The sequence below is a fragment of the Xiphophorus hellerii genome, chromosome 24 (assembly GCF_003331165.1).
Source record: "Xiphophorus hellerii strain 12219 chromosome 24, Xiphophorus_hellerii-4.1, whole genome shotgun sequence".
Lineage (NCBI taxonomy): Eukaryota > Metazoa > Chordata > Actinopteri > Cyprinodontiformes > Poeciliidae > Xiphophorus > Xiphophorus hellerii.
This window is the reverse complement of record NC_045695.1, coordinates 7,797,533-7,820,860: the sequence shown is the minus strand read 5'-3', so window position 1 is coordinate 7,820,860 and position 23,328 is coordinate 7,797,533. Positions and strand designations below refer to the sequence as shown.

Here is a 23,328-nt window from a genome sequence, read left to right as displayed (position 1 = left end):
TAATTAATAACTTTCTGGTGCCGTTGTTGCTTTGTAGTACGAAAAAAGTCGAATTAAATTTGTTACCTGGGTTCAAACTGCCAAATTATTAATTAATAAATTGTGATATGTAAAATATTCATCTTGCTTTTGTTGTCCAAATAATTTTCAATATATTTCTGCTAATTATAAGAAACATGTTTTAGATCCACACGTACTGCTGCCACAGAAAAATAAGGAATAATAATAATAATAATAATAATAGTTTTTGTGATTATTTAATAATATAATTTCAATTAAATACATGGTATCTATATCAGCAAGAAAATGTGTAACGCATATTTATTTTACCAATTAACCTTTTGTTTTGGAATTTATGAAGAAAAAAAAACATATCTGTTTTAAAATTTGTAAGTAAATAAACGCTGTTTTGCTTCCATAATTTTATTAATGGAAGAAAGTCGGAATAATTTTTTTCGTTGTCCCTAATCCTCTTCCGTATGGGACACTGAATTTTTTTTTTTTTTTCCGCACACTGAATTTTTATTTTTTATTTTTTTGGGACACTGAATTTTTTTTTTTTTTTCTGGGACACTGAATTTTTTTTTAAAATTTTTTTCCGGACATTGAATTTTTTTCATTATTATTTTTTCGAGACACTGATGTTTTTTTTTTGTTTTTTTTTTACATGAGAATTCAGAGATTTTTTTTTTTTTTTCTGGGCCATAATTTTTTTTTTCAGTGGCCCTAATCCTCTTCCGTATCTTCCGTAGATTTACTTTTGAATTTGTATACGTTTAAAGCATCTTGCCAGCATAAGAACCTTTTCTTAAGTTTAGCTTTAGCGTCTTTTATTTTGAAGGAGTCATTCGGAAGCTGTAATTTTTCATTTAGCGTGTTGTCTTGACAGCGACCGTTCCATATACCCCGTGATCTCCAAAACAACATAACAAAAGTGGGGGAAAAACATGGCGAGCGGAGAGGAGGCCACAAAACGCCCCTTGTTAACCTCCTCTTCCGTCGGCCTGGAGGACCTGTTCCCTGCCGGGACCTCGGAGCAGGCGTGCGGGGACGGGAACCCGGAGCTCGACCGCTTGCGGGAATGTCTCCAAGCTTGGCTATCGCCGTACGAGCCCCTGCTGCTGTGGGTGCAGAGGCTGCTGGTCTGGGAGAGGCCGCTGTATAGCGTCTCAGCCGCCCTGACTCTTAACACTTTATTCTGGTAACGAATGAGTCTCTGTTTATCCACGTTTTAGCAATAAAACATCTTTTAATCGCATTTTAAGCTGGTGTCAGCGTAGGTAGCACGAATAAATGTCAAGTGAAGTTAGCTAATCCCACGTCTTTAGCCTAATGCTAACTTAGCTTGTAATTTAAATACAGTTAGCACGGAAAGCTTTAGCCGTGTCTGTTGAGTAAATAAATAAGTTGTTTCCTAATGAAACACCTGCTGCTGCTCAAACAGACATTTCTTGTCCTGCTGCGTGTCGGAGCTGTGGACCAGCTGTCCGTGTCAGACTCGCTGGGCACCGACATCGTTAATGCATCAGCAAGTTATAAGGATCTGTTTTTGGCTCCACAGGCTCCTATCCTCCACTTCCCTGCGGCCCCTGTTCCTACTGAGTGTGTCCCTGCTGGGCCTGATGCTGCTGGAGAGATGGAAGCCCAAGTTACCCATCATTACAGGTGAGCTCAGGTGTAACTACTGTTATTACTGGCGGTCTTTTGGACCTGGTTCTAGGCTGTTTCACTGTGTTCATACTCCACAAGGCAATAATTTATCTGGGTAATGGCTTGGAACCTCAGGCGGATGTCAGGGGTCCAGATTTTTCACATTGAGGAAAATTCGTGGTGATAGAATTTGTATCATCTCAATTAAATGTTGTCGAAACTCATATCATCCACATGTCTTCAAGAGTATGGAAGGTGATGCTGTGGGTTGGAAGGATCTGTATGAGAGTCTCATGTATTGTGGAAGAGAGACGTTAGAGATATGATCCTTGCCCATTCTGATCAATGCATGAAACATCCTTTTCAACTCCTCTGGAAGTTAAGGTTGTGGTTCAAGTTTTAAAAAATGTGGGTTTTTTTAACTTTGGAGTGGCTAATCAGCTGTAAAAACAATATTTCCTTGCCATGGTTGCACCTCAGAAGTGTTCGAAAGTAAAAAAAAAAATGCAAGCGCAAAGAATTGATGGGATCATTGCGCAAACTAATTAACTGGGACTTGTCATCATTTTTTAAGTTTTTCCTTTCCAGTAGTTAATGCTTGTAATCCACTGTAGTTACTTAATTCCCATATCTAAAAGAGAGAAACATGTAGTAAAAGCATGCAAGACAAAAATTAAAATCCTGATTTTGAAATGTCCAGCTTTAATTTGAGTTCATAAAGTCTCGATAATTGTGATCAGGAAGAAGTTGAGGGTGGAGGGGGGGAATAAGTGTGAAAGCTTAGAGACTTAAACCGACACCCTATGACTGGATTTAAAAGAGTCCTTTGAAGAGCATTGTGAGTCCACCACTGTGACTTTAGTGTAATTGTATTTAAGAAGTGTGTTTGTTAAAAATAAATTATTTATCTAACAATGAATCATATTAAATGCACCAGATTAAGGCAGCGTTGTACTAAGATAAAGGAATGATTCTTGATTTCTGATTTGAAAATAAGAAATCTGGATAAAACTAACTTCGAAGGCACCTATCTGTAAAATTAAGACATTTTTCATGTTTCTTCTTTATCCCTACAGTCCAACATGCTGAGGCTGAACCTGCACAAAGGTCTGCTTAAAATCACATTTTCTGTGTGTTTTCAGTTTTTCCTTTTAGAAAACAATTTTTCGTTTTTGTCCTCCGCTTCTGTCAGTGCATGAAGATGATGGCTTAGTTCGTTTATATTTCAGGCTGCAGGTTAAGGCAGATTTATTTTCTGCACAGGTGTTAATTTCCTCTTTCTTTGCACGCCTTCTTTTTTTTTCAATTAAAGCCCAACTTTGAGTTCGGAGCATCATCTGCTCAGCGTCCCGGAGCTCAGCCACCACCTCGCCGAGAGCTACCTGACCTGCTGCTTGTATCTGCAGGAGACGCTGCAGTACAAACGCAGAAACCATGGAAGGGTGCGCACAGACACTCAGTCCATTTTAACCAAGGGAATTTGTGTAAATAATTATAAAAACGTTGGTTATAAAATCATTTTTCTGCTTCCCAGTTCTGTGTGATGATGTGCAGCGGCTGCTTTGTACTCTCTCTGGTTGGACATTATGTGCCAGGAATCATGATTTCATATATCATAGGTGAGTCATTTTGGGTCTAATTGTCATGCAGAAACACAGTCGAGCTGTCTGGTTGTCGTGACGAACCGCCTGCAGGATAATGAGCAAATGCAGTGTTGATAACAATCCTGTTAATAGAAAAAACCCATTATGTGTACAATGCAGCTTTTAAACTGTGATTTCCTTATAGATCACTTATTATACATGTCTGTCAACTTTTATTTTCACCCCTGGTAAAGATGTGTTAGAAACCCACTGTGAGAGTGTTTAGGAACTTTAGTCATATATGACAGAGGTCCTATTTCGTATCTTCTCCTCTAAATGGAGAAACAAGCAAACATGCCTTCAAACTAAAACGTGTGTCAGTTTTCATAAGCTTTGTGAAAATATCCACTTGCCTTAATTGCACAGTCAAATCAATAAGAGGCTGCTTACTTGGCTTTATCAGGGGTTGTTATAAATTCAGGAGGCGCTGTTGGCATTTCCCTCCCTTCTCTGCAGCATCTTGTGCAGAAAGCCATTTTAAAAATAAATCTGTGAATGTTTTTTCTTCATGTGTGCCTATTCTCAGCCCTAAGCGTGCTGCTGTGGCCCCTGGTGGTGTATCATGAGCTGATCCAGAGGATGTACACCGGCTTGGAGCCGATCCTGATGAAACTGGACTACAGCATGAAGGGCGACACCGAGCACCGGAAGCACGACAAGAGGAGTGAGTGTTTGTTACAATGTAGCGGTTAACTTTTTTTCTTTTCTTTTTTTTTTACTCTTTTCTGATAGAGTATCATATATTATTTATTGCATTTATGTGTTTAAATACTTTTTCCACAGAGGTAAAAAAGGAGCTGGAGGAGGGGGGTGAGCCCAGAGCAGAAACAGAAAGTGAGAGCGAGGAAGAGGAGGAAGAATTGTCCTGCTTTGCTCCAACGGTATGGACTCATACTACACAGAAGCTATATATATATATATATACATATATATATATATATATATATATATATGTATATATATATAGGATTGTTGAAGAAAGCAGGAGAAAATTGGAACTTGGATATATTTTATGCTGAAATCAACTCAATTGTGAAATTTAGGGGTATGGTGAGTGTCTTCATTTCGAGTGTTTCAAGTACTACTACATTCCTGCACCTGGAAGGTGTGTGAAGGTGTCATGTGTTGTAATTAGTTTCAGGATTCTTCCTAGATCAGATTCAGAGTGCTTAGCAGTTGTTTGAGCTCCTGGATTCATTTACTTTAAGTCTCACTGATGTTGCAACCCGGCGTCACCACAGAAGAAGTATTTTCTTTTTTTCCGTCAAAAGTTTAAGGCGAAGACGAGATTCACGTTTAAACTTCAACTAACTTTTTTTCTTTTTCTTTTTTTTTTGCTCGTGTTATTGCAAGGTGGATGTGAAAACGACAGCTCTGGCAATGGCCATCACAGACTCTGAACTGTCGGATGAAGAAGCGTCAATATTGGAGAGCGGAGGCTTCCCGGTCTCTAGAGCCACCACGCCTCAACTAACTGATTTCTCTGAAGGTAAGTCTGACTCCTTCAGTCAGTTCTGCAATTATTTTAGTAATTAATTAATAAGTCAATTATTCTGACAAAGAAAGATATGTTTGCTTCTAAGGAGGAACTAAAAATCAGGTTGGTAGAATTCTATTAAGTAGTGAGAGATTTGTGTCACTTCTCTGATCCAGACCTGGACCAGCAGAGTTTCCACAGTGACCCGGAGGAGGCCTACCTGCGGGATCTTCCTGAGTTCCCCTCCATTGAGGAGTTCCCTTCCATAGAGCACAGTCTGCTTCACTTCCCCCCGCGAGCTCAGGGCGATGGCGGCCAGTCGGAGAAGGAACCGCTGAGCCCCGCCACGCTCCTCATCCAGCATCTAGCGTCGCCTCTGCACTTTGTGAACACGCATTTCAACGGACACGGACGGCCACCGGGGGGCGAGGAGGGTGCCCTGCCGGCAGCGGGGGTAAGGGAAGAGGCGGAGGCGAAGGCGGCGGTGAGTCAGGGCACGCAGCGCTCCTTGGAGGCTCTGAGCGAGGAGATAGTGAGCACGGCCATCTCCACCGTCGTGCAGAACACACTGTCGGCGCTGCTGCGCTCCGGCGAGGACCCCTCCCTGGCCGACTTCCTCCCGACTGAAACCCTACCGGGCGCTCTGGAGTCACCCAGCCAGTCCGCCGACACTACAGTGGGAGTCCCGGATCCGGACAGAGACCCGGAGGACGGGGCTACGACAACGGAAAGCGCAGCTGGCGAAGAGTACCCGGATGACACTCTAGTAGCAACTGAGGAAGAGGACTTTGAGCTTTTGGACCAAAGCGAACTGGAGCAGGAGGACGAGAGTCTGGACACAGAGGGGGCGGGGGCGGGGGCAGATCCAGACGCACCTCAGCAACCACAGTCATAGCCCCACTGGTCCCCCTTCCATCTGCTTTTGTTTTTATTTGTACATCATATCCATAAAAAACCCAAATATATATGTCTCTCTCTCTCACTATCTATCTATATATATATATATAGATATATATATATTTAGATATAGATATGTATATCTATCTATCTATATATATATATATAAATGCATTAGTCCTGCAGTTTACTAGTGAGACTCCATTCAGTAAAACAAAACTCTACTGTACCTTTTAAAGGGGACATATAATGGGATATTTTATTTAAGAATTACCCATTCTAGTGTGTTTACAGTCGAACTTCTTCTATTCTCTTTGCTACTCCCAATATCCTTTAATTTAAAAATTAAAAGCTGGTTCTGATTAACCCGTAATTGATGCAAAGTCTGGCATTAAATTAGCTCAAGTTGGAAAATTGTTCCAGTCTTACAGGTGGGAAGCAGCCAGCACTTTGTAGAAAAGTTTAAATTTATAACATGTTCAGGTAAAATCCCTAAATGTTCCCCTTGATATACAGTGCTAGTCAGAGGTTTACTCATCATGGGAAAGAGTTTTGTCAGTCTTGTTCTTTTTGTGAAGTTAGAATCACACTACTGTTCTCTTTTTCTTAAAGAGAACAGGAAGAAGCTTGAATTTTTTTGTAGATTTTTTTCTAATCCACGTTTATATTTTTTTAAAGTGATTGTCATGGAGGGGGGAAAAAATCAAAAAATTGCTTCTGCGTAGCCCGTTTCTCAACTGCTGCAATAAATGAGACACTAATACGCCAATATCCATGTTGTTACATAAACATACGCATTGCTTTGCTTAGAAACGTATTTAAATTTGCCCTGTAGTTGATTCCCGTTACGTGGACACACCTGGATGTTTGTTACTTTTCATTAGTCCTGTCCTCATTCTTTTTGTCCAAGCACCAGTTCCAGTGGCAATGAAAACACACCATGATGCTGCCACCACCGTGATTGACCTATGGAACTATGGAGTTTAATGAAACTGCTTCCCATGATGAGTGTACCTGAACCACAAATGTATCCCCTGGTTCAGACGGTGCAGTAGAGGTTTGTGTCGGTTTCCTCCTGAATGTTTGAGGAGGCAGAACTTGAATGAAGGATTATCGGTTACGGGTTGTGTTTGCCTGGCAACCAGAATCTGGCTCCTGATTACAGCAGCTCACTAGCTGAATCCGTCCGAGCGTAAGTTTGTGAGACGGTAAAAATGATGGATTTAGATTTATAACTATTAATATATGCTATAAATTATTTAAATGAACAGCCAGCTAGTATAGAAAGACTGAAAGTTTTTTTTTATCCCTTTGGCTACCATATTGATTGTATATAGGTGTTTTAACGGCACAGTGTACATCCAGATGTAAATTGTAGGAAAATTACATGAATCCCTTACTGAACCTCTGCATTTTCGTTAAAAAAAAAAAAGAAGCAATTTTCTTAGTGACTTGTTGCCTGAAAATTGCAGCTTTGACATTATTGGATGTTATGAATATAGAAATGGCACACAAGTGACTTTCATGCGTGGCGAAACAGAAGAAGGATGCGATTTATTTTTTTTCTGCCATCTGTACATAATTCGTCCATTTGTGACTGAAAAAAAATGTTATATAGGCCCTACATGTGTATAGCTGTCACTATTACTGTTCATGCATGCGGTGTATCACGCATGTAGGAAAATTTTGTTTTCAGGGACTTCGGCTATTTTTTTTTTTTTTTCTTTCTCCCTTTCTTGTAACGGCTTGGGAATTGCTACCACAATTTGCTCAGAAATGATCAAGTCCGTACGGAGGGGCCTTCTCTGCTTTCACAAACGACTCGGCATCCGACTCAGGTTGTACAAAAGCGATCGTAACACAGCGGAATGTGTCTCCGTTTCCTGACCAGTAGTAGTGCATCGTATTTCTACTAATCTCTGATATGTTTTCTCCCAGTTGCTAATAGTGTAGAAATGCAAAAGAAAAAAAGATGGGAAGTGTATTTTCTGCATGTAAAAACAGCACTCTGTTCAAGTTCTCCTTGTCTTCAGACAAAGTACTGCACAACTTGTGATGGAAAAGAAAAACAAAACAACAAACCGTTGAATGCTTCAGGTGAAAAGAGGTTCAGTTTGATATTTTGTTACTAATGATGGAAATAAAAGTTTAATGTTTAAAGATTTCTATACATGGCGATATGTTGGTAACGTGTGATGCTAACAAAATAATTTTATGTTTAGCGGCTATAAAAAGTGACGTTTAATAATTATAAGGAAAAAAGGGAATATATTTTTTAATCTTTCCTTTATCCACAAAGTTCTCTATTTAATCTTTTATGTCTAAATGAACAAATCTGTTACGGATAATCTTCGCGAAGCAGAACCGATTTGACGTTGAACGTGGCAAAATGAAAACTTGAACCTTCACTTTTGTGAAGGTAGAAGAATAAAAGGACGAACTGAAACCAAATGAGAAGGAAGTGACCAAACATTTTATTTGTTTTCCCGCCTTTCAAACAGGATCTTGAAATTGGATTTCCTTTTCCTGGAAAACGGAAAGAAAACACTCTATTAAGTTGGGACTGGATGTAAAAACATGTTTCAGATCGTCAAAAAAAACAAAAAACGGCATAAAAGATAAGCTGAATGCAGTTTTAAACAATATTTAGTCAACAGTAGGTCATTTTTGTGTGTGTTGTTCCAAACCTGCTGCAGTTCTTCTGCACAAAGCTCGAGTTCGTCCAACATCTTTCCTTCAACATTCACATTTTCCAGAAGAGACCATTTGCCCTCCGTACATGTAACCGGAGCTGAGATGATGCCGTGTGGGAGACTGAACAAGTCTAAATACAGAAAGTTGCAACAGTACTCATATCAACGCACGTTTCGATTCACTGCTGCGTAAATCCGCGCGCCCGGGTCCTAACCTGTGCAAGCTATACCGATTGAAAAAACCTCATCTGGACCAAAGGCTCCGTGCCAACCCTTCAGGACTTGCAGGATCCCGTTAGTGGCTGATATTGCGGCTCCCCGGCCGGTGGTTGAAAGCAAGGCCTCACGATGCTGACGGACCAGTGGTTTAAATTCTGTTTCTATCCATTTTCTGGAACAAAAGGAGGCTTTTACCTATTGTTCTGCTTCATTGCACATCATGCATGCAATCATTTAGGGCAGATTGTAAGTCAGGTGCATTGTGCTGGCATTGTTTGCACAGGCTGATTTTTAGCTGCTAGCTGACAGATGTGAACTCTGCTAACGGGGTGGAATTAAACTGAAATGTTTATTTATTTCTAATAATTTAGATAATTATTCCGTACCACTCATACAAGCCTTATTCACTTTTTTTTCCCTATGGGATTTAAGTCAGGCACATTTGATGGCCAATCAAGGTCAGTAAAGCAGCTACTGCATTTTTTTTTCCCCCTTCCACTCAACTTTTCTTTTACACAATTACACACAGCATTTTGTGTAATTGCAACAGGAGCACTTGAATATTTCACTGTGTGTTTAATGATCCTACATTAAAAAGAAAAAAGGATTGTTGCAAAACTAGCTGGAATCTTGTCAAACACACCTGTCGTATAAAACCCTGAGCACCGGCTGGGAATAGAAAGACGGTACCCTGACCGCCCCTGGATAGTTGAACACTTTCGCCCACCGCAGGTCAACGACGAAACTGCCGCTGATGTTCCCCCACACAATGACATCCGCGACATCTGAAGCAGAGGAAGATCAAATTAGGATAACTTGTTTCTTGTTATTACTTTTCTTTCTTTTTTTTTTGTTGATGCAGAAGAAGTAGAGTAGACACCTGATGGCATCACGCACAACTTCTTTGCGAGCACAGCTCTGACTTCATTCACCAGCTGGCTTGCTATGGCAACAAACTGGTGGCTGCTGATGGAAGGAGCGCTCTCCACAAGCAGCGAGCATCTCGTGTTGACGAAAGACACCCCGGACACCATCACCTTCACCTCTTTGTCGGCGCGTCCATCAATGAGGCGCCCATACTCTCTGTAGCGCTCAGATAAGTCTTTAACTCTCTGCTTCCTGGCCTCGTCGCTCTCATTCTCTGAATCGGCGTCGAAATCGTCCAGCAGAATGATGACGTGGGCTTCATGGAAAGCCTGTTCCAGATCTGTGTGAACCGTCACCTGTGAATTCACCGTGTTGGATTACATTTTTAAAATCTGCACGACTTCAGTTACGCCAAGGCGATGTACCCGATGGAGCAGACTGAGCGCCAAATCCTCAGTGTCCAACTTGAGCATCTGCATTTCTTCCTCATCGCCGCTCAGGTGCAGCAGGTGGAGAGCAACCGTTTGAACGTCAGGGAACGCCTCATCAGACAGCAGGGTTGGGATCAAGATTTGGGAAGTTAAGCAGAGAGCACTGCAAGAAAAAAAAACAAAAAACAAACAGAAGAAATATCAAGGCAAATGGATTGAAGGGGTATTTCCATTTGAAACATTCATCCTGACTTACCCTGTGATCCAAACGTTACAGGGATGAATTAGACTCAGGCGATGCTGTTCTTCAGCAGCGAGGCTAAGTTGCGTTTCAAGATTCTCTGCTACAATTGTCTCCACCTCATCTTCGGGTATTTTCGACGTGACGCCGTAGTAGACCTGAGCAACAATAATCAACAATTACTTTAATCTGAAGATGAATTCTTAACATATCCATGGAGTTTGAAACTACCCTTTAAAACACAGGTGTCAAACTCGAGGCCCGGGGAGTCAAATCTGGCCCGCCGTAGCTTTTTATGTGGCCCTCTAGACTCCACATTACATCAGTGAGTCCTTCCAGTTTTTAAAAAAAGATAAGTTCACAAGATGGTTTGAATAAAGAGTAATAACATCTACAGAGAAACTAGAACTACTGAAAACTGCATTTTCTAAGCATGACAACGAAGTGAGATCACAGGGGGAAAAAAATACAAACTAACTTCAAAAATAAAAAGATATTTGAAGTAGAATTAAAAGTCTAGAAAGGAGGTTTTGGGCCGACTTGAACAATAGCAGTTAATATAATAGTAGCAGTAGCAGAAAAGTCAATAGGTGATTTGTATGTTTAACCAGAGAAAATGTCAGTTTCTACCTGGCAATGGTCCACAAAGTCATTGTAACCACCCAAGAACATCCCTTTGCCCCCTTGTTCGACCAGCTCCCTCCAAATTAAGGGACTTTCCTCGTGTTTCCAGCCATTTTTATTGCATGTGAATTCAAGCCATCTCTGTAAGAAGAGTAAGAGCAGAAGTGTAGAGACAAAATAGGGAAGGACAAACAAGAGTAAATGAAACATAAGAATGGTGTATTATGGTGAAATAACGGCATTAGAATAGAATAGAAATAACATTATTGTCTCTGGAAATTACCAGCGGCAAAGTGACAGTCAAATCGAGGCAGATTTACACCGAGATTAAAAGTATAAAAACATAACTGAGAGAAGGATAGATGAAAAATTATTATTAAAAACATTTGACAGAATATGAATGTATATTAATCCATAAAAAACAACAGACGAGTATTTCTAAGAAATGGAAAAAACAGTACAAATAACAGTAGGGACTGTTTTTGAGTTTTTTGGGAAGAAACCCAAAAAAGTCTGCTCCAGAAAACGTTCCTTCTCGGCTTCCGTAATAGATGGCATGGTATTTTTGCATTTCTTAACGTCCATAATATTAACTTCATATTTCTCTCTTTTCATTTATTGTGCTACAAATCACATTAAAACCTTGTAAAATGGAAGAGGCATAACAACCTCCCACTCAGATGGTAGGACGGGGATCTTATGGACCCTGAAGCTCGGAAGGGTTCGCTGCAGAGTGTCTGCTAACCGCTCCGCTTCGGCATACAGAGGACAGTCCGCCTTACCTACAGATGTGGAAATTTTTGATACGTCCTTCATGTAACTATTATTATCATTAGAAATATATTCTAAAACATAAAATAAAACAAGATAAAGGATTACCAGCGAGCACAAATTTGGCCATTTTACAACATACTGTCACATCTTAACCATTGAAAACAAGAAGGCGTCTGTTGCTTGGCAACCGAGGTGAGTTGTTGCGTGGATTTGAATCCGTGTGGAAACATTTTTCATAAATCCTTAAAATATATTTGTACATTTTTTCAGATTTCAACATGTGAGAAAAACCAACGTAGACATAGTTTCTAATATAAGCATATATTATTTTTTAGGAATTATTATTTGAAATACTTTGACCAACAGCGTGAACTTGACGTACAGAGAAGATTTTTCGTTTTTTAAAAAAAATACTTGACAAGAAGAAGAAGAGAGGTCGACGTTGCTGGGGGGACGCAATACTGCAGCGCACCGCGACTTTAACCTGCACATGGGAATGAACGCTAATATGAGTTAGGCAATATTTATCTTATTTTTTAGCTTTATTCACCATCACTAAACAACAATTTCTTTTCGACTCTTTATGGAGTGGCAAGTGCAAAGTCTACAGAACAGCGTTTGTTTTGTATGTGTTTGTGTTCCGTTGAAAAAGGGGGCAGCTAACTAGAGCTAGCTTGTCATTTCATAACTGGAGGGAAGCATTTTGACCTTGTTAGCCGAATACGTTAGTTTTTCCTACTAACAGATAATTTCTTGCGCCTGGTTTCTATTTAAGAGTGTTACTGACTAACATTGGGAATTAGTAACGTATTGCCTGTTTACGTGTCGCCTGCTTGATATTAAAATATACATGACCTGCATATTATTTAAAACGAGCAAACAAAACCTGTTTTATTTACATATTTAGGTAATTAAACTCAATCTAATTCCACAATATGACTATGTGGGTGACAAATGACATCATAAAATGGTCACTGCGCCTTTGCTGCCGCAGGTTTCCATGGAAACCGTCTAGTATCCCAGTGCTAGCATCAATTAAAGGCTCCTCTTTGTCTAGAAATGGCTTTACAGGCTTCTGGGGCAGGAGGCTGAACCAAAGCCGCCTTTCTGGGACTCTTAGTACCACAAGGTTCTATTCCTGTGGTGAGAAGGACAATGAAGATCTAAAAGACAGCAACAGTCTCACTACAGAGAATTCACTTTCTACTGATGAACTCAACAAGACCTCCTCAGAGCAGAGACAGAGGACTTCCCCGTTCCTAGAACTCCTGCATCACTGCAACTCCCCATCAGACGTGTTAGACCTCACATCCAAGTATGCGCCCACAAATCGACAGGTCAGCCAGTGCCTCAGCCGCATATGGTTCTCCACAAAGAAGCTATCGGACGAACAGCGGCGCTACGAGTTGCAGCTGATGTTTGAGCATCCTGAATTTGAAAATCTTCTGCAAAAGGCGACGAGGTCTATCCACTACATGCGTAACGAGGACGTTGCCTACTCCCTTTTGAGTGTGGTCAACCTGGGGGTGGCTCAGCGCAGCCGCGTGATCCAGACCTTCCTTCGAACTTGCCAGGTGAGCAGTCAGAGATTGTCTTCTTCAATTTAAAGACACTCTATTGTTTTCATGTTGACCCTAATTTGTTTTATTCACAAACAGGAGAGACTGAATGACTTTGACGAGAAAGCGCTGTCCATCTTGGCCTCTGCTCTGGAGCGAATGAAAGCTAGTCAGAATGTGGATGCTTTAAAGGAAGGCATGAGGTATCACTTGATATTTTAATTAAGTATTAGGTAGTGTCAATTGATTTTTAAGCTTATTTTACAGAGTTTTCTTATGCTTCAGGCTGGTGGTTGAGGCCCGTCTTCCTGAGATTCAAAATGTTTTGGCTCTCCAGACCATGATGCGACTCCTGGGAAGAGATGCTCCAAGAGAGCTCAAACAGAAACTGGAGGTAAGTTTGAGTCTTCACCACGTTAGGGTTTATGATTTTTCTCTTAATTATCTGAATTTATAAATAAATAAATGTACAGCACCTTGCAAATCTATTCGTTCTTGTTGAAATTTTGTTTTTACATTTACCCACTTTACAGCCACAAATTCCAGTATATTCATTTAGGTCATTCATTAGTGATTTACACATACTGAATTTGCAATATTGATATTAATTGAATATGTTTGCAGCTTTAATTTAACTATTCATTCTCCCATCTACTGTTTTCCAGTGAAAACGCTGAAGAATTTCAAAACCGACTGTGTTTTTGTGAAGCACTGTATGTTATTTTCTGCTGGACCAAATCTGCCTCGTCAGATTTTCTGTACCCCGTGTGTTTCAGAGGAAGGCTTTATCAATGACTGACCAGTTCAGCCTCCCCAATGCCCAACACATGATCTTCACCATGGCCACTATAGGGTTCCACTCCAAACCGCTGCTGAAAGTTTGTAGTGATAAAATCAAAGGTAACACCTTAACCGCAAGGAAAGACTTGTGAATCACTTGAACTGTTGACAAACTTAAAAGATATGTAGGAGATATATTCACTTGTACTTACTGTGTATTTTCTTCCTATTTCTGTGTTTTCTGGTAGACAACCTTCATGACATTCCTTTTAACATACTGTACAATGTACTGCAGTCCTATAAGGAGCTTCTCTACAGAGACACAGACCTGCTTACTAGCATTTCGGATCATGTTGCCTCCACATTTGACATATGGACCAATAAACAGGTGCTGGAAGAGACATCTGTCTTCTAATCTTTATTTGTCGACATTTGTAAAAAATTTTAAAAAAATTGCCAACCATATTCAGTTGCATAATAATATACCCTTTTTTTCAGCTGGTCTTCTTCCTGTCTGCATTTAAGGACCGTCTCTTCTGTCCTACCTCCTTAATGGAGCCTTACACTGAAAAAGTGATTGCCAACCCTGATGCGCTCACCCTTAAAGACCTCCTGTCTGTCTTAGCGGTTTACTCCTCGCTAAACTACGATCTGCGGCATCAAAGACAGGCGTAAGTCACCAACCGTTCCTTAGCAATCAGAATTGTCTGACTAAAGATGTTTTTTACTTTTACTTTTAAATATATATCAGCTAACAAAATGATCAGATAAATTAAAGACCCCTAAGTTTAAGTTCAGGTATAGACTATTTACCAGTTTAATGTTCGGAGAGAAGTGCTAGATTTGATGAATTAGGACAAGGTGCAGATTTGTTCCTCTGGTGTCTTGTCGTACCTGGATCACTACCTGGCCACTACAGTTGCTCTGGCAACAAAACCAGGGTTTTAAACAGTGCTAGCGTGAGTATAATTTAATTTATTGTTTTGGACATTAACCTCAGTTCATATTGTCAAAACAAGGAAGCCCTTGAAGTTAAAGTGTGTATAAATGTAATGTACACACACTCAGCAGTCACCAAGAGTGTTACTGACTAACATTGGGAATTAGTAACGTATTGCCTGTTTACGTGTCGCCTGCTTGATATTAAAATATACATGACCTGCATATTATTTAAAACGAGGAAACAAAACCTGTTTTATTTACATATTTAGATAATTAAACTCAATGTAATTCCACAATATGACTATGTGGGTGACAAATGACATCATAAAATGGTCACTGCGCCTTGCTGCCGCAGGTTTCCATGGAAACGGTCTAGTATCCCAGTACTAGCATCAATTAAAGGCTCCTCTTTATCTGGAAATGGCTTTACAGGCTTCTTTTCCGTCCATTGAGGGAAAATGCAATGTGCGTCCTCATATTGTAATTAGGATTTTCTCCAAAATAATAACTAATATTTTATTAAATTGCACATATAGAGCACAGTTCAATAATCCCAGGATGAGCTGCACCCAGTTCAAGCTGCTCTGGCAAAACAATCACATTAAATAAGCATAAATTTCCTACTTTGTTCTGCTTAGTTTTTCATAAAATGAAGATGGTATTGGACAAAAAAACAGCCTCCTGGTATGGGTTGCTTTTTCTGTTTTCCTTTAAACTGTTAGAGCAGCATTCTATGGATCAGGCTTTGGCTTTTACCAACTTCTGCTTGTAGAAACATTGAGGCTAATATTTCAAACATCTAGGAACTGTATTAAGTGCTTAACTACTGCTGTTGTATATGAAGATAGATTTTTTTTTTCCTTGTTATTTTTCATATCTTTAGGTTTCTTGATAGTCTCAGCCATGCTCTCATCTCCTATCTGCCCAAAATGTCTGGCTTGGAGTTGCTAAAGGCTGCCCACTACCTGTGTGGGATGAATCACTTCCCATCTGCACTGCTGGAGCAGCTCCTGAGTAGTAGTACGCTGGAGCAGCTAGCATGTAAGGACAATCAACCCATAAACATGCACTGTCTGATAAGTTAGGCTGTATTTCATTTTTATGTTTGATTTTGCATTTCTAAATTAAACTACTTTCTTCTCAGCTACAAGTTTCACAAAGAGCAAGGAGAGAATGTTTCAGAGAGTGGACATATGTCTCCGTCTGGACCGCCCTCCTCTTCCTCAGCCCTTGACTGTCCCCCCGTCCGTCCTGGGGAACCCCACTCCCAACCCGTTGGTTAATCCGCGCCTCTCAAAGAGCCTGCAGAGTGTGGTGGCAGATCAGGCGAATGCAACTCTGCAGGAAATGTTGGTGGTAGAGAACTTCTACGTCATAGGTAAAGATCTTGGTCTCGGAGGAAAGACGTTGTTGTGCACGAACTGGTTCAAAACACGTGTTTTTATGTTCGCGCTCTCAGATGGTGTTGTAACCAGACCTCTTCCAAACCAGCCATGTGTGACGGAAACAAGTAGCATTTCCCCAACAGAGTGCAGTCAAAGGTAAGGAAATGGCAGCAGTAGACTGGTTGATCTTACAATTAAGCCCAGCCTTTTTTGCAAAGCTGCAGTCTGTGGCAGGTTTTTCTTTTTTTGGTAAATGCTTATGTCATATTTGGTAAAGTTTGCTATGAAGGCAGGTAATGAGGATGTTTCCAGGTAATGATGTCCGCTGTGATTTCTCACGTGCATCTGCTGCTGTTCTCACAACGGTTTACGGCAACAAAGTCCAAACGTGAAGTTAGATGTCTTAGACAATTAAATGTCCAGATATATTTCCATTTAATGGCAAGATGTTGCATATTTCCATAAAGACTTGGGTAAATACAGTAGAAGACAGTCCTACAGATGTAGTTTTTTGTAGGGTTGCGTTGTTTCCTCTATTTATTAATAGTTGACATCAGTTTTATTGCATCCATAATAAGTTTCTCCTCATGCAGCTTTAAAAAAAGACTATTAATAACTCAAAAGACTAGTACAGTCTTTCTAATGAGACGTCTTTTGGAGATTCAAGTCGTTTTTGAGGATGTTTCATATCAGCAGCATAACAGGCAGTTTTAATTGGAGTAATATCGGTACTAATATATGCGTCATAACACTTTATTAGTACTTTTGAACATGAGTTTATTTCAAGCCATATTTTTTAATTTAGAGCATAGTAAACATTTAATAAGAACACAAACATTAACAAAATCAACAATAAAGTGTCGGGAAAGGTCTTCAGATGACTGCTGAAACGTTTTCTGATTCATTAAAAAGCAAAAACTTCAGCAGCTTAAAGCTAAACTGAGCTGAACAGAGCAGAGTTGGACAAAGAAAAACTTTAATTAGCTGGGGCGTAACTGAAATGGGGTAGCAAAGGTGGGTACAAGGGCCTTAACTGCAAAGACATAAAAGCTGAAGTACGACCAAATAGCAACTGGAACTAAAAGGAGAAACAGGCCAGACAGGAACCTCAGAATATGAGGACAAATATAGAAGAAACGTAGCACTAAGAAACTAATCATAAGGAACTGTAGCAACAATGAAATGATGCTGAACAAAACTAGACATAATTCAAAATAAAAGAAAAAGGGAATAATCAAAGTAAACACGCTAACAGGATTAATCTAGGGAAACTATTCAGAAAGGATTTTAAAACACCCAAGAATTGTTGCATAAAGATCATGAAAAATGTAAGTAATCATACTGAAGAAGTTTATCTTTATTTTTTGTTTTCTCCCTCAAAGACATAGCCAAACCTCTGTATCCAAATCCAATTATTTTGTTTTTGTTCAAGCTGACACGACTTTTTTTGTTGTTTGTTTGTTTGTTTCATGTTCTAGAATTGCTGTTATTTATACACCAAACTCTAGTTTTTGCTTTGGTACGTCACACCCCCGTGGGCCCCTCGCTCTCCAGATCCGTCATCTGAAGATTCTGGGATACACTCCTGTCTTGGTGAGACTTTTGTCTTATTGTACCCATAAATCTTCCCTGTTGTCTCTCAGTAACAGTTTGGCTACTTCATTTCTTAATACGCAGCTTTACTTTAACAGTTTATTAGATGTACTGAATGAACATTGCTTTAATTAAGTGTGATATGAATTCGTACGGTTTAAAAATCTATAGGCAATACGTCTTCTTGGAATGTGATGTTGATAAAATGCGAGCAGGCTGATGTAGTTGTGTAAGTTGAAATATCGGCTGTTATCAGATGAAGCAAACCTTAAATTTGTATTCTTCATCTGAAGGTAACAGAGCAACTTCTACAATCTTCATCTGAGGAGGAGATGACAGATAAGATGCGAGGACTCGTTTTTCCAGAACACGCATCAGAAGCACAACCACAAGTGGGAGATGTGGAATCCTAAACACATGAAACAGAACTCTCTACATGGCTCAGATTTTATTGTGCAAATTAATTGTTTGTCAAAAGTGAAAACATGTATATAATAATATTAATAAAGTGTTTACAAATGAAGGGCTCTGAATGTATTTTCCGTTTTTGTCGGCACGAAAGAACTGAGCTGTTCCTTTGAAATGCATTTTTTGTTATAATAAAAACATTTTCTATTTTTAAGATTTCAAACAGCTTTACAATGGCATTACAGCAAATACCCGAGATGATCTTTTCTTCTGAGAGTTGCTTATTCAGTCATTGTGGAAAAAAAACTGAGCAATAACTGGCAAATGACAAATAATTTATACGCGTTTTTAGTCATTTGCTTAACTCCCAAATCAGTTTAAAGGCTTCACAGAAACATTATGCTAATTCCGTCAGTGCTTGTGGTGGCTGTGAAAAGAAACTTGCTACTAAATGAAACCAATAAAACCAGCGTGAGCGCTTGCACAGAAACTGCAAGGTGAGCACGGTAAAGGTGGCGCGCCTTTGAAGCTCCGACCTCTGCTGAAAGTACCAACAACCGAAGAGAAAGAAAAAAAAAAAAACACAAATGTGGGGAGACAGGAAATGGTGCAGCTTGTTATTTTCAGTCTGCTTGCAGCTCCTTGTGTTTATGCTAGTCATCAACCTCAGTTCGGTCTCTGTGTTGATTCTCAGAAAATGAATGAGAGCACATGTTTGCAGGAGAGGTGTTGCAGCTTTTTAAACTGTATTTATTTAAGTTGTGGTCAATGTTGATCCACAAGGTGTTGCACTGATTTACAAACTCAAGAGAACTCTTTAAATGTGGTTAAGTCCCCTCATTGAGGCACCACCTTCTGTTTCGACCACAAAGATAGGGGTTCCCAAGGACGCATCTTTCTTTTACAGTGAGCGAAACAGGAAGTGAGCAAAACCTGACACTGTCTTTAATATACGCATCATTGTTTCAGACGCCCACATAAAGGAAGTGCTGCTTTTGCTAGAGATGAATACACAAAAAAAAATTAAACAAAAGAAACTGATTACAGTTATGTTATATTCATCGTAAGTCCTATAGATAATAAGTGCGTTAAGGAGTGGGAAGGACAATGATCCAGCGATGTCCGAATCATCAGAAGTGTTTTGGTATAGGATGCTGGAGTCCTCTTTTCTTCCTGCGTTTCGCAGGAGGTCTGGGTTTGGTGTTTATGTAGTCGCTCTGGGAATCTGCGTCCTTCATCTTATACTGCAAGACATGTAAAGCGACTGAATCAGTGACTGGAAGTTGTAAATCTACACATAGAGAAGTAGCAGGTATAATCAAAGTTTGAAGTCAAGTTGTGGCGTTTGCGGTTTGCTTACGAGTTGGAAAAATATGTAAAACAAAAATGCTTATAATACAGTTTTAATCCATTTTGGTTGGCGGACTTCTGAAACGCAGGAGGCCACGAACAAACATTTTCAAACTCTTATTGTCAATGTGACACACTGTACGTCCTGTGCAAATCAATCGAGAAGCATACAAGACCTAATTAGGGCAAAGATTTTTTCAGGTGAAGCCATTCTTTTTTTTTTTTGGAACTGACTGATATCTGGAACAATTCACAGTTTTATTTAACTTGACCCAGTTTTATCTGAGTAAAATATACCCCTTATAGCATTGCTGCTGTCACATGTTTCACTCTGAGTCTGTTTGCCATGAGTGCAAAGCAAAAAGACGTCTACATTTGTCTATTTATAGGAAATCATATTGCTCTTGCAACTTTCACACATATTATTCCATCTTTCCCTAATGTCTTGTAGTCATATTTAGACAGGCTTTTTTTAAATTTTAGCTTTAAATTTGTTTTCATCAAGCCAAAAATAAACTCTCCCCCTTTGCTTTTAGATTATTCCAGCCAGGCCTGAAGGCTTTCTTTGATGAAAAATGCTTCTGCTTTCACATTTTTATATCACAAATATCTGGCAATTTGACAGATATCTGAGATCCTTGTTTCATAAACCTTTTGTGTTGTTGACACTGTTGGTGGTTACAGCTTTAGAGCTGAGCATCTTCACTTTCAAATACGATAATACTACATGATAAAGCCCTTTAGCTGTATTTTTTCTAGCATCAAAAATGTTGTTTTATAATAAAATACTCATAAGCACATAAATATCAAGGATTTATGTTCCTCTAAGCTAAATAAATACTTGCTGAAGCTTTTAATGTCAGGTTCTACAAATTTACCACCAATCAGATAATTAATTAAATAACTAACTGGTTGCATATGTCTTGAGGAACTAAGTATTTCTATAACATGGTTTTTAAAAATGACAAATAATTTAAAGTTGTAATTACTTATTTTTAGTCGTCTGTTTCTAAATAGGATTATGTTTATAGTGTATTAAGTTGTTTCATCACTTATTTTCTGCCGTCTTTGTGCATAGCCTATATAGATCCATGCAGTATAGATCTGACATGCTGCTCATCATTTGGTTCAGTCACACAAAAGCCGCTGCCAGCCTCATGTTCTGCAAAGAAGGCAGATGTTGACGTCAGATACTGAAGAAGTTATTCTGCCTGAACTCTGGGCTTGCACAGCTTTCACATGCGCAAAAACCAAAGCAGAAACACTTTTATGCTTGACAGCATCAATTTTGGGTGACTGATGTAAAAGAAAACCCAACTGCCCAAGCAAAAACGTGTCGTTTAGCATGCCGCCGTCTGGGTGCGAAAATGTCATTCAGTGGGATGTTCAAATTTGGAGACTGGCTGGAAGTTACATTCACAAACCTCCAGCTTGCCCCAAACATTTCCAGCTGTAATTATTCACTTCAGCAACTTTTTAAATCTTGTAAAAGAACTGAAGAGAAAGTTGAATGTTTTACACCTGGCCAGAAAATCAAACATTCTCTTGATTCTGCCAGTGTTCAGTTTTTTGTTATTACAATCAGTACACTGCAACCGGCATGCTTAACTTACATTTAAAAATGCTTCATTTTTATGCTTAACGTTTCTAAATTCCTTGTTCATATTCGCTTTAGAAACATTTGATAATGTTAGTTACATAATGCTGAATTACAATAAGGTTGTCTAACATTAATACCCAATTAACATTTACTATGGGTTAGGTAATAATTAATGTATAGTTACCATTTAATAACAATCATTTAGATGTCTAATTTTTGTTTACTTCTTGGTAGCTTCTAAAGTGTTGCAAAGGTTGTTGATGGACATTTTATTATCCAGCTTCTGTATTTGGTGTTTTTGCTACCATCAGAAATTCCTAAATGTTTAGTTACATGGTTATAATGCCTATTTAAGCTGTTCAGAAGATTTGTAATGGATTGTTAGCTGTGGAGAAACTTTTTTTTACTTTGTTCTATAGAGAAAGGAAAAAAAGAAATATTTTGACTTTGCACTGACAAAAAAATCAATCAATGATTGAGTTTTCTTCTTGGGATGGGTGACATTCAGGAATTACTTACCCAGATAATCAAGGCAGTAAAAGTAGCTGCTAGGCTGTAGGTGCTAAGAAGTGCAACAGCCACTATCCAGATCCATACAGGTGTGCCTGCTTTCTGCTCTTCTGGTTTGTTTGTTTTACATTCTTCTGTTTTGCGCGGGCATCCTTGTCCTGAAAGAACCATATGTTAAAAGTTTGTTTCTTTCTTTTTAGTTTATCTTACAATATGCACACTTAATATTGAAATGAGTTTTGATGTCATCTCTGACATATTCACCTTCCTCAAGGATCAGGACTGTACTGTTGCTGCTGATGACAGGAGGAGGGTAAGTAACTGTACCCTCACACATGTAGATCGCTTGCTTTGTGTTTGCTTTTCTCGTAAGTCTGAAACCAGTAAGTGTCCCGTTCTTGTCTTGTTCTGGGTAGATGTCTAGATCGGTTCGGTTGCACGGTTTTTGAGTATTGGGGTACACTTGAATCACCTTTTGGTTCTTGAAGAGCTTATATGTCACCTCAGTGTCTTTGTCTTTGGCTTTGGCGTGTCCGGCAGTCATGTTTGGGCAAGGCACAAACACATCTTCGGGCTTTTTTGTTGTTGTGCATCGCACGTCCCACTGTTGTTCTGAAGAGAAAAATGTGAAAGAAATTGAGCGTTAATTCAGTTTTTAGCAGTGGTCGTACATTTCATTCATACTTGATTGCTAAATGTATGTTCTGAATTAATATTTTCAAAACCCCTTTAAACAAATCAAAAGAGCTTTAGAAAAAAAAGAGCTTCAGAAATCCATCCCTCTTGATATTTTTGCTTTAATTTTGTCTAACCATGGAAATGGTTGTTTCACAGCAACCGCACGCCCACAGTGGAATCTGCTTGATATCAGCCGTTTTAGGCACTTTTACCTCTCATAGGCATGATGAAAATACAAGTTTGTGAAGCGAGTGGCACAGTTGAGTCACCCAGTGTTGCTGCGTCTGTGCCGTCGCAAAGTTGTGTGTCAAGTTCAGTTTTCTCCAACATAACTCTGTGTTTGCAGAGACTGCTTTAACTTTGTTGCTGAATGATATTTTGCTGCTTTTCTTGAATTTTCTACTTTGTTGAACACTACATAGAAATAGATTAAATAACAATAATCCAAGACATGAAACCAGAGTTGTACTTGTACCACACATTATTGTGTTCTTTGGAATTGCCTAACTAAAGTTGATAACCGTTCCTATCGTCATTCTAACCTCTACCGTAACTTGTAAACTCTTATATTGTGTTTTTAACTTACCGCTGCATCTGCTAGGTGACGTGCAGCTCAGCAGGATTATTAACAACCAGTAAACTCCCATCATGGTCCCGACTTCTGCGCGGACAGCGACGACTTGCTTCTAGCAGAAGGATCTCCCCTCATCACCGACCAACTCTAAGCTCCTGCCACGAGCTGCATGAAGCCGTGTGCTTGCAGAGGAATCTGATCTGTCGCCCTCATACAGTCAACCCCGCTTCCACGCACGTGTTCTTGTCATGTTAATACATCATATCCTCACTTTACTCCCCGAACGAAGCTCACCCACAGAGCTGCAGTGACTGAAGCTCATGCGCCCTCTCGAGAGAAAACATCCTGTGGCAGAAAACGCCTCGTCTTATGAAGTTTCCGCTCTCTCCTGGGGTTTATGACCTCCTGTGACTTACAGCTTGTGATCATGAAT

At 39.5% G+C, this 23,328-nt stretch overlaps 4 protein-coding genes across 6 annotated transcripts; 2 read left to right on the top strand and 2 right to left on the bottom strand.

The window, feature by feature from the left end:
* Nucleotides 1–947: 947 nt before the first annotated feature.
* Nucleotides 948–7,827, top strand: retreg2 (reticulophagy regulator family member 2). The gene is made up of 9 exons (XM_032556554.1): nucleotides 948–1,201; nucleotides 1,562–1,665; nucleotides 2,727–2,757; nucleotides 2,963–3,092; nucleotides 3,185–3,269; nucleotides 3,820–3,957; nucleotides 4,077–4,174; nucleotides 4,647–4,782; nucleotides 4,947–7,827. Exons 1-9 carry the CDS (start codon nucleotides 948–950, stop codon nucleotides 5,663–5,665), a joined length of 1,695 nt encoding a protein of 564 aa, XP_032412445.1. The 3' UTR covers nucleotides 5,666–7,827.
* A 291-nt stretch (nucleotides 7,828–8,118) lies between these two features.
* On the bottom strand, nucleotides 8,119–11,843 carry mdh1b (malate dehydrogenase 1B, NAD (soluble)). 3 transcript variants are annotated; one of them, XM_032556556.1, is made up of 9 exons: nucleotides 11,622–11,843; nucleotides 11,412–11,524; nucleotides 10,749–10,883; nucleotides 10,134–10,276; nucleotides 9,872–10,040; nucleotides 9,460–9,802; nucleotides 9,223–9,364; nucleotides 8,576–8,751; nucleotides 8,119–8,491 (listed from the first exon to the last, which is right to left on the bottom strand). In XM_032556556.1, exons 1-9 carry the CDS (start codon nucleotides 11,641–11,643, stop codon nucleotides 8,250–8,252), a joined length of 1,485 nt encoding a protein of 494 aa, XP_032412447.1. In that variant the 5' UTR covers nucleotides 11,644–11,843; the 3' UTR covers nucleotides 8,119–8,249. The 3 variants fall into 3 exon arrangements, with proteins under 3 accessions (XP_032412447.1, XP_032412448.1, XP_032412446.1); XM_032556557.1 differs by having other exon boundaries at nucleotides 8,119–8,193; nucleotides 8,355–8,491; nucleotides 11,412–11,690; XM_032556555.1 differs by having other exon boundaries at nucleotides 11,412–11,690.
* Nucleotides 11,844–11,988: 145 nt separating this feature from the next.
* fastkd2 (FAST kinase domains 2) lies at nucleotides 11,989–18,298 on the top strand. The gene is made up of 11 exons (XM_032556553.1): nucleotides 11,989–13,090; nucleotides 13,175–13,278; nucleotides 13,361–13,469; nucleotides 13,852–13,975; nucleotides 14,104–14,243; nucleotides 14,354–14,526; nucleotides 15,681–15,838; nucleotides 15,942–16,175; nucleotides 16,257–16,338; nucleotides 17,661–17,775; nucleotides 18,069–18,298. The coding sequence occupies exons 1-11, from the start codon at nucleotides 12,452–12,454 to the stop codon at nucleotides 18,186–18,188; spliced, it is 1,998 nt and encodes a 665-aa protein (XP_032412444.1). The 5' UTR covers nucleotides 11,989–12,451; the 3' UTR covers nucleotides 18,189–18,298.
* Nucleotides 18,299–18,815: 517 nt separating this feature from the next.
* On the bottom strand, nucleotides 18,816–23,328 carry LOC116715852 (uncharacterized). Its single transcript, XM_032556558.1, has 4 exons — nucleotides 22,908–23,328; nucleotides 21,908–22,255; nucleotides 21,653–21,801; nucleotides 18,816–19,427 (listed from the first exon to the last, which is right to left on the bottom strand). The coding sequence occupies exons 1-4, from the start codon at nucleotides 22,969–22,971 to the stop codon at nucleotides 19,314–19,316; spliced, it is 675 nt and encodes a 224-aa protein (XP_032412449.1). The 5' UTR covers nucleotides 22,972–23,328; the 3' UTR covers nucleotides 18,816–19,313.